The sequence below is a fragment of the Lutjanus erythropterus genome, chromosome 7 (genome assembly GCF_056507025.1).
Source record: "Lutjanus erythropterus isolate fLutEry1 chromosome 7, fLutEry1.hap2, whole genome shotgun sequence".
Classification (NCBI taxonomy): Eukaryota; Metazoa; Chordata; class Actinopteri; order Lutjaniformes; family Lutjanidae; genus Lutjanus; species Lutjanus erythropterus.
Genome location: NC_139323.1, coordinates 580,879 through 590,000, shown reverse-complemented (window position 1 = coordinate 590,000; position 9,122 = coordinate 580,879). Strand labels below are relative to the sequence as shown.

General features: G+C 41.5%; 1 protein-coding gene across 2 annotated transcripts in view; it reads left to right on the top strand.

The window, feature by feature from the left end:
• akr1a1b (aldo-keto reductase family 1, member A1b (aldehyde reductase)) overlaps nt 1–9,122 on the top strand; it is a 30,953-nt gene that overhangs the window by 15,919 nt on the left and 5,912 nt on the right. For both annotated transcript variants that reach the window (XM_084722355.1, XM_084722354.1), the window contains exons 3-6: nt 2,538–2,657; nt 2,841–2,992; nt 3,259–3,454; nt 3,571–3,770. In XM_084722355.1, coding sequence (XP_084578481.1) covers nt 2,538–2,657; nt 2,841–2,992; nt 3,259–3,454; nt 3,571–3,770 — 668 coding nt within the window. The remainder of the gene's footprint in view (nt 1–2,537; nt 2,658–2,840; nt 2,993–3,258; nt 3,455–3,570; nt 3,771–9,122) is intronic.

Sequence of the window (9,122 nt, the reverse complement as noted above, 5' to 3'; positions counted from 1 at the left end):
ACTATTTATCACCATGGTCTTTTGATATGAGAAAAGGATTGGGGTGTTTTATTTTGTCAATATAACCGGAAGTGTGTTGCTCACGGTGGTGAGCTTAAATTTCGCTGAATTCGTCCGAATGAAATTGTAAACGGTTGGTATTTGGACAAATAAACGGCACACTCGGAATCTAAACGGCCACTTTCTCGCCTGATTTTTAAAAAAATCTCTAAAGTGAAATCAGCTTCAGCCTGTCGATTTCGGCTCGGATAGGAGCGCAATGCATTGTGGGTTATCATGCAGTACGCTGTAGTGTAAACGCTTTGCATACTGTCTGATGGATTGGGTATGCAGTATGGAGTATGGATAGTATGGGTATGGAAGTATGTAGTAGTTAGTATGCGGTTTCGAACACAGCCCAGGTCCCCCACCCACTCCATGACATGCTGGTTAAACACAGGAGCACATTAAGTGGGAAATTCCTCCAAAATGCACCACAGGGCACCACAGAAAGTCATTCCTGCCTGTGGCCATCAAACTCTACAACTCTTGCCCCAGTATTGACATGGACTTATTTCACCACTGTCAGAACATACATCATTCACGTCATGTCATCAGAAGCTCATCATAAGAATCTTCATCATAAGATTCTTATCTGTATTTCATTTATGTCTTCATATTTGCAATACTGAACCTAACAATATGGTCATATGTGCGATAATTTAAACTCCATACTATAATAATTCAGCAGTACAATACATGGGTTACACTGGCAACACTGCATTTTTTTCTAATTTATACCAAAACATTCAACATATATTCTGATTATAATAAAGGTATCCTAACACACTTGCACCCCATCTTCAGTATTATTGTTGTTTTACACTATGTATACCACTGTTGTATATATTGTATATTTTTGTTTTGTTTACATATTTTTATGCCTTTTAGTTCTATTTCCACCATTGTTTATATTGTAGATTTCTATCTTAAATTCTGCTTTTCTTTATGCATATATATACAGTACTGTGCAAACGTTTTTGGCAGGTATGAAGAAATGCTGTAAAGTAAGAATAGTTTCAAAAATAGAAAATTTAAATGTTTATTTTTATTGATTTACAAAATACAAAGTGAGCGAACAGAAGAAAAATCTAAATCAAATCAGTATTTGGTGTGACTACCCTTTACTTTCAAAACAGCATTAATTCTTCTCAGTACACTTGCACAAAGCTGGCTGAGAAACAATGGTGGAAGACAATGTCATGCTACAGGCCAGACACCAGTTATAGTTTGCAGTTATACTGCATCAGCAAGGCCTCTCCCAGGCAAAGATTTTAAAGCAGACTGGAGTTTCAAGATGTGCTGTTCAAGCTCTTTTGAAGAACCACAACAGGCAACGTTGAGGACTGTAGGCTCATTGGTCGGCCAAGGAAACAGCAGAGGAAAGACATTATGCTTACTTCCCGTCGAAATCGGAAGATGTCCAGCAGTGTCATCAGCTCAGAACTAGCAGAAACCAGTGGGACCCAGGTACACCCATCTACTGTCCGAAGAAGTCTGGCCAGAAGTGGTCATTATGGAAGAATTGCAGCAAAAAAAAAACATACGTCTGATGTCAAAACAAGGCCAAGCAACTCAAATATGCATGAAAAGATAGGAACTGGGGTGCAGAAAAATGGCAGCAGGTGCCCTAGACTGATGAGTCAAAATTTGAAATATTTGGCTCTAGCAGTTTTTTCACTGAAGGGCTAGAGAGCGGTACCATAATGTGTCTGCAGGCAACAGTCAAGCATTGTGGAGGTTCCTTGCAAGTTTGGGGCTGTGTTTCTGCAAATGGATTTGGGGATTTGGTACGGATTAATGGTGTCCTCAGTGGTGAGAAATACAGGCAGATACTTATCCATCATGCAATACCATCCACAGAGGATCTGTGGTTCTCTAAGATGTCTAGAACAACCTACCTGCCGAGTTTCTTCAAAAACTGTGTGCAAGTGTACCTAGAAGATTTGATGCTGTTTTGAAGGCAAAGGGTGGTCACAGCAAATATTGATTTGATTTAGATTTTAATTTGTTTTTGCTCAATTTGCATTTTGTAAATTGATAAAAATAAACAAATACATTTTATATTTTTGAAATATTTCTTACTTTACAGCATTTTTTTACACCTGCCTAAAACTTTTGCACAATAATGTGTGTGTGTGTGTGTGTGTATAAATGTGTGTGTATATATGTGTATATATACATATATGTATATATGTGTATATATTTATATATATGTATATATGTATAAATATACACACTACTGATTCTGAAAAATGTATAGTTTTTGACAATCAATACAGTATCACAAAAACATAGTACTTTGATATTCTAGTTTATCAATATTTGCTTACTTGCGTATCCCCAGGTGTTCAAAAAATCTATGCATCTATGCAATGCCATTGCTTGCAAACCAAATTTGAAAAATCTGTTAAACGTGTGGCATGTTGTGGCATGATAACACAAACAGTCATTTCAAGTCAGTGTTTAACAGTTGTGATATTTTGTCACTGTCACAGGTGAAACAAGCTGTTGTCTGGGCTTTAGAGACTGGGTATCGCCACATTGATTGTGCGGCCATCTACGGCAATGAGGTTGAGATTGGAGAAGCTCTACAGGAAACAGTCGGCCCTGGCAAGGTAATACTACTCAACACACTGTATTAGATGCTCAGAGTTTCAGCAAGAATCCATAATGAAAAATCTTATCACTTTTGGAGTTGATAGATACTTGAGTTCAGTGTCCAGGAATTTCAAGATGCCTATACTCCCTCCATAAACATTTTTACTTTGCTACAATTTGACATGTTGCCTGTACACCAGGCCCTGAGACGAGAAGACGTGTTCATCACGTCCAAGCTGTGGAACACCCATCATCACCCAGAGGACGTGGAACCAGCCCTCCTCAAGACCCTGAAGGACCTGAAGCTGGAGTACCTGGACCTCTACCTCATCCACTGGCCCTACGCTTTCCAGTAAGCTAAATCTCCACCAAAGTCAGATGACAGACTTGTTATCCCCAGGAAAACAAGCCGTAGAATCAGAGGAAAGAAAAGACATTTCCTCACATGACAACTTCTTATTTTGACACTGGGATTTATTTTTTTGGCAAAAAATATATTGTTAAATATGAAAAATTTAAGTTGTAAAACTGCATTTGTCTTTCAACTTTACTAAACTGAGGGCCATATTTTGAGGAAATAAATGGGAATATAAACTAGTTTTAATCTTTTTCTCCTAGACGAGGTGATGTTCCTTTTCCCAAAAAGGAGGATGGCACGCTGCTGTATGATGACATAGACTACAAGCTGACTTGGGATGCCATGGAGAAGCTGGTGGAAAAGGGCCTCGTCAGATCCATTGGCCTGTCCAACTTCAGTAGTCGCCAGATAGATGACATCCTGTCTGTGGCCAGCATCAAACCCACTGTTCTACAGGTACAGAGTGTGTGATGATGAGAAAGTTAGGATTAAGTGTGAACACTGCTGCAGCTGTAGTTGAGCATTCTGAAAGCTACAGATGAACCTAGGATCTCTGTGTTTTGGTTGGGCAGGTAGAGGGGCACCCCTACCTGGCCCAGGTAGAGCTGCTGGCCCACTGTCGGGACCGGGGGCTGGTGATGACAGCCTACAGCCCTTTGGGCTCTCCTGACCGGGCCTGGAAACATCCAGATGAACCTGTTCTGCTTCAGGAGCCTATGATCGCCACCCTGGCAGAGAAATATAACAAGTCCCCAGCTCAGATCATTCTGAGGTGATTTTATTATTAATTAACTGATCTTATTGTATCCCAATGTAAACTCACTTAATCTTGTGGGCCTATCTATTCTATTTCTTTAAAGGGGACCTATACTGCTTTTCACTGCTGCTAACAGTAACTTAGCTGCCGTGAGCTAGTTACAGTACTGCAAACTAGCTCATGGCAGCTAAGTTACAGTAGCTTAGTTAGCAGCATTTAGCTGACTCTCCCTGCTGGGTCCCCCTGCCCTGGGCCATTTAGCACAAGTAAGTAACAAGTAAATTAAAATTCAATGCCCCATACAGCTGTGGCTTCGCTGTCACATGGCGTTGAAAATGAAGACAAGAGGATGAGTAGGTGCTAACCCTGGGTAAAGAGGAGGATCTTAGAGACAGGCACTAAATGTCTTGTGTCAGATGGAGGAAGAGCTAAGGGATTGCATAAAGGGCCATTGTGAGATAAATTATACTTATTTTTGGAACTGTTAATCACACAAAGCTACACTAGTGGAGCTCAAAATCGTTATAATTTAAATTTAAAGTAACTTTTCAAATGAAAATAAAAAACTTCTCAAATCCAGTGGTTTTCACATGAAAGTAGCATAATATGGACCTGTTGTGCAGGGAAGGAGCTACGTAAGATCATTGGCAATAATTCATAATTAATAATATTAATTATGGATTATTAAAAATATTTGATTAATTAATTAATAATTAATTAATTATTACATAAGCATAATATTCTAATTAGCTTATAACGGGGCACCACCGGGAAAACCCGGACCAATGATCGGGCGTACGTTCAGTCTCAAGAGCTCGGGCACTGACTTTGTCAACCAGCTTTTATTACAATATACACGAAAAACCAGGACAACTTCTCTTTATAGCATAACAAGATTTATTCACACTGATGACATTAATTTACAATCAACATCAACATTGCTGTATAAACTTAATGTAACTAAAATTAACTATAACATGTTACAGAACAAGCATCAAGAAGGGGGTGTGTGTGTGTGTGTGTGTGTGTGTGAGAGAGAGAGAGGGTGTGGAAGAAAGTGGGTGGTTGAGCGAGTGTGTGTGTGTGTGTGTGTGTGTGTGTGTGTGTGTGTGTGTGTGTGTGAGAGAGAGCAGGTGTGTGTGAGAGAGGGGGGGGGGGGGGGGGGTGGGGGGGGGTGAGCCCGAGCGGGGGTAAGACGTGGCAAGATGGCGGCGGTGACGCTGCAGGCTACGTCACGCGAGGGCCACTGACCACGCCTGTAATGGCGGCTCGCCAAGAACGCACGTGACTCACAATAAAGGAGGGGCGTCGGGAGCGAGGGAGATTCAAGTTACACGGCTCCAAGTGTAGGTTAGTAGGGAAGAGGGAGAGAAAGGAAAGCACTCAAGGGTGTCGTCACGCAGGCGGTATTGAGGTGCAGTAACCCATCTGTGTTACGCAGAGACGCGCTCGGCTCAGCTGGTGAGCGGCGTGAATCTGGACATTGAACCAACACAGCCGAAGTACTGACCAATCCCGCGTGCGGGGCGACACTATAGCGGTCCGATGAGGTCGGATCACTATGTATCACAAGCAGACACAAATGAGCGGAAGGAGAATAACAAACACAGCAACACAGGCAATATCTTACGACATTAAAATCAACAAGCCCTTACAGCTGGTATAAAAGAAAACACACACTGTCTTATATCTGCCCAGAGCTAAAGCCTCTTACTGTTGCAGAAAGTGGAGTGATGTGTCGTCGTTCCCCGTGCGTCCTGGAGCCCTTCTTGAAGCGGGCAGTCCTTGTTATCTGCCAGGCTTCACATCCGTGGGCATCCGGTCGAGAGGGTCAATCCGTGGTCTCGTACCGGGCGGCTCTGTGTTCCTTGGCGCACAAAGTGGAGGAGAGGAGATTAGCTCGACCAGCGAGGGAAATCCGTAGAGGCCTAACGCGTGTAATAATGCACAGTCACTTGGTCTAAAGCGTTCGCCACGTGGGACGAGTTGTTAAGCTTTAGGAACTGTTGCGGTTACTTCCATTGACTATGCGGGTCACAGTCGGAAGCGCTGCCTTCGGGTGTGCTTCGCATTATTATAGTCCTGCGTGACGTCATTGGCCATGGCGGATTTCACCCAATGGGAGCTGTGGATTCCCCGGGGACCTCTGCTGGTCAGCGGGGGTTCTGCTGGGAGTTTGACTCTGCTGAGTCATCCAAAAAGAGGGGGTTGACTCTGTTCTTTTGTTCTCCTGGGAGCCAACATGTGGTCTCAGGCTTTTATGGTTACATGCAGGCCCCAAAAGTTACAAAGAAAGTGTGGACCTTTGTTGGTAATCCTTGTACGGCACAACAGACCCCACCTCCTTCACTAAATATAGCACCACAGTAACCACAGATAAATTGCAAAGGAGAATACCATAATAAATTAATTTACAAAATAAGTTGTCATATCAAATGCAGTGAGCATATTTAAGTAAGTATGTTGTGAATCAGAAATAGAGTGAGGTAACAGTTCAACTTGCAATAATAGATTTTTGCCACTTTGGGGCAGTGTAATTTTGTGCAGTATTATAGATGCACATGTTGTAGCCTTATTGAAATCATGCTTATTTTACTACTAATCGTTTTCCAAACTAAGTGCAGTGCCCCCTCAAAATGCCTTTTCTGAACGAGGTGATTTCTTGGCCCCTGGTGTCTGAAGAACCATTCATCCCAACACATGTACATACTTGACAGTGCTGTGTAGGGTTATAAAAATGTTAACATTTAAACTCAAATTTGCTCACTCCTCATTAGGTATAAACAGCACCATTGTGAAGAAGGTTAAGAAGTGTAAGTAGGGCTATAGGTATTAAGTGTAGGCTGCACTTCGTAAATTAGTCTTTTTTGTTTAATCAATTGATCTGTCAACTAATTTCTCAATTATTCCAGAGATTATTTCATTATTTTGAGATTCTAACTTATAATTTTGAAAAGATTCTCATTCTGATATCTCACAGGATCGTATTTTTCTCATATTGGCAGATATGGGCTGCCATTGCCAGGAACATTTCCAAGAGGTGTACAATACTTGTAGAAAAGTTTTAGGCAGGTGTAAAAAAATGCTGTAAAGTAAGAATTCTTTCAAAAATATAAAATGCAAATGTTTATTGTTATCAATTTACAAAATGCAAAGTGAGCAAATAGAAGAAAAATGTAAATCAGATCAATATTTGGTGTGACCACCCTTTGCCTTCAAAACAGCATCAATTCTTCTAGGTACACTTGCACACAGTTTTTGAAGGAACTCAGCAGGTAGGCTATTCCAGACATCTTGGAGAACAAACCACAGATCTGTTGCGGATGTATCAAAATCCTTCTGTCTCTTCATGTCATTCCAGACAGACTCCATGATGTTGAGATCAGGGTTTTGTGGGTGCCATACCATCACTTCCAGGACTCCTTGTTCTTCTTTACACTGAAGATAGTTACTAATGACATTGGCTGTACGTTTGGGGTCATTGTCCTACTGCAGAATAAATTTGGGGCCAATCAGATGCTTCTCTGATGGTATTGCATGATGGATAAGTATCTGCCTGTATTTCTCACCACTGAGGACACCATTAATCTGTACCAAATCCCCAATTCCATTTGCAGAAATGCAGCCCCAAACGTGCAAGGAACCTCCACCATGCTTGACTGTTGCCTGCAGACACTCATTATTGTACCGCACTTCAGTGAACAAACTTTCTTCAGCTACAGCCACATATTTCAAATTTTGACTCATCAGTCCAGAGCACTTGCTGCCATTTTTCTGTTCCCCAGTTCCTATGTTTTCATGAATATTTGAGTCGTTTGGCCTTGTTTCCACATTGGAGGTATGGCTTTTTGGCTGCAATTTTTCCATAAAGACCACTTCTGGCCAGACTTCTTCGGACAGTAGATGGGTGTACCTCATTCCCACTGGTTTCTGCTAGTTCTGAGCTGGTGACACTGCTGGACATCTTCTGATTTCGAAGGGAAGTAAGCATAATGTGTCTTTCATCTGCAGCACTAAGTTTGTGGCCGACCAATGCATCTACAGTCCTCAACATTGCCCGTTTCTTTGTGGTTCTTCAAAAGAGCTTGAACAGCACATCTTCCAGTCTGCTTTGAAATCTTTGGCTGGGAAAGACCTTGCTGATGCAGTAGAACTACCTTGTGTCTTGTTGCTGTGCTCAGTCTTGTCATGTGATATGAAACTGTCCTCCACAACCTCACCTTGCAGGTGCATAGTTTGACTGTTCCTCACCCAGTTTTAAGCCTCCTATACAGCAGTTTCTGTTTCAGTTAATGACTGTGTTTCACTCACTTTGCATTTCTTCACACCTGCCTAAAACTTTTGCACAGTGCTGTATATAATGTGGATCTGTGTGTGTGTTTCTGTCAATCAACTAAAGTTTAAACCACAGCAATGTAGAGTAACATTAAGCTTCATAGTCAAATAATTTATATCACATCGACACTTCTGTCCATATTGGCAAGATCACTCTCTCGTGATCATCCTGAGTGCTCTGTCTCTGCTGAGAGGTGACACTTTAACAGCCCAGTGGTTTTCCATCAGTTCATACAGGGCTCAAAATCTAACCCATCACTGGTAATGTACACAGCATTTCACTTGATGTTTCTCATGTCCAATTTGCAGAGCTTACAGTGAGCCACATTGTGTCTAAATTACAGAAGGCTTTCTAAACCACATTGATTGTGAGCAAGGTATTTTGGCTGCAGCTTGTTTTGGGGGAGTCATGCTTTGACCGGGCACAACCGTCTTGGTGATGCATTGTTGTCGTAATGGATGACTACTGCATACAGGGATATCGTTTTGTTGTTCACAATTTATTAATATCAATTAGGGATGCAATGGATCACAATTGTCCCATGTCCCGTATGGATCACCCCCTACAGTTCAGCATGCATGTGATCTGTATACTACACATAACCATAATAGTGTGAAACAATTTTACTGTCACTGTTACTTTTGTATAAGTTCTGAAATCTTGATGCAGAGTTGCAGTGAAAGGCAAGACAGATGTGTGTTGTGTTTTACTCTGCAGCACATCTCTGTGAAGAGTGACTGATTTAAAAGCTGTCACCTTGACTGAAATCCTTACCATGACTTCAGGCATTTTCACTGATGGAACTATGTTGTTGTCAGAGGAACAGATCATAAGACGGTGATATTTACTGCGTTATTGCATCTGCTGTCTTAACTTCTACACACCTCTCTGTTCATTGGCAGCACTGTCTCTGTTGATTGGCTATTAATTGTGACTTTTAATAAATCAGATAGTGCTGTGGGCAGGACAGCCAGACTACAGAGTGTAGTGGTGTATTATTCTGTACAATGTATAATTATCTATTACATGTG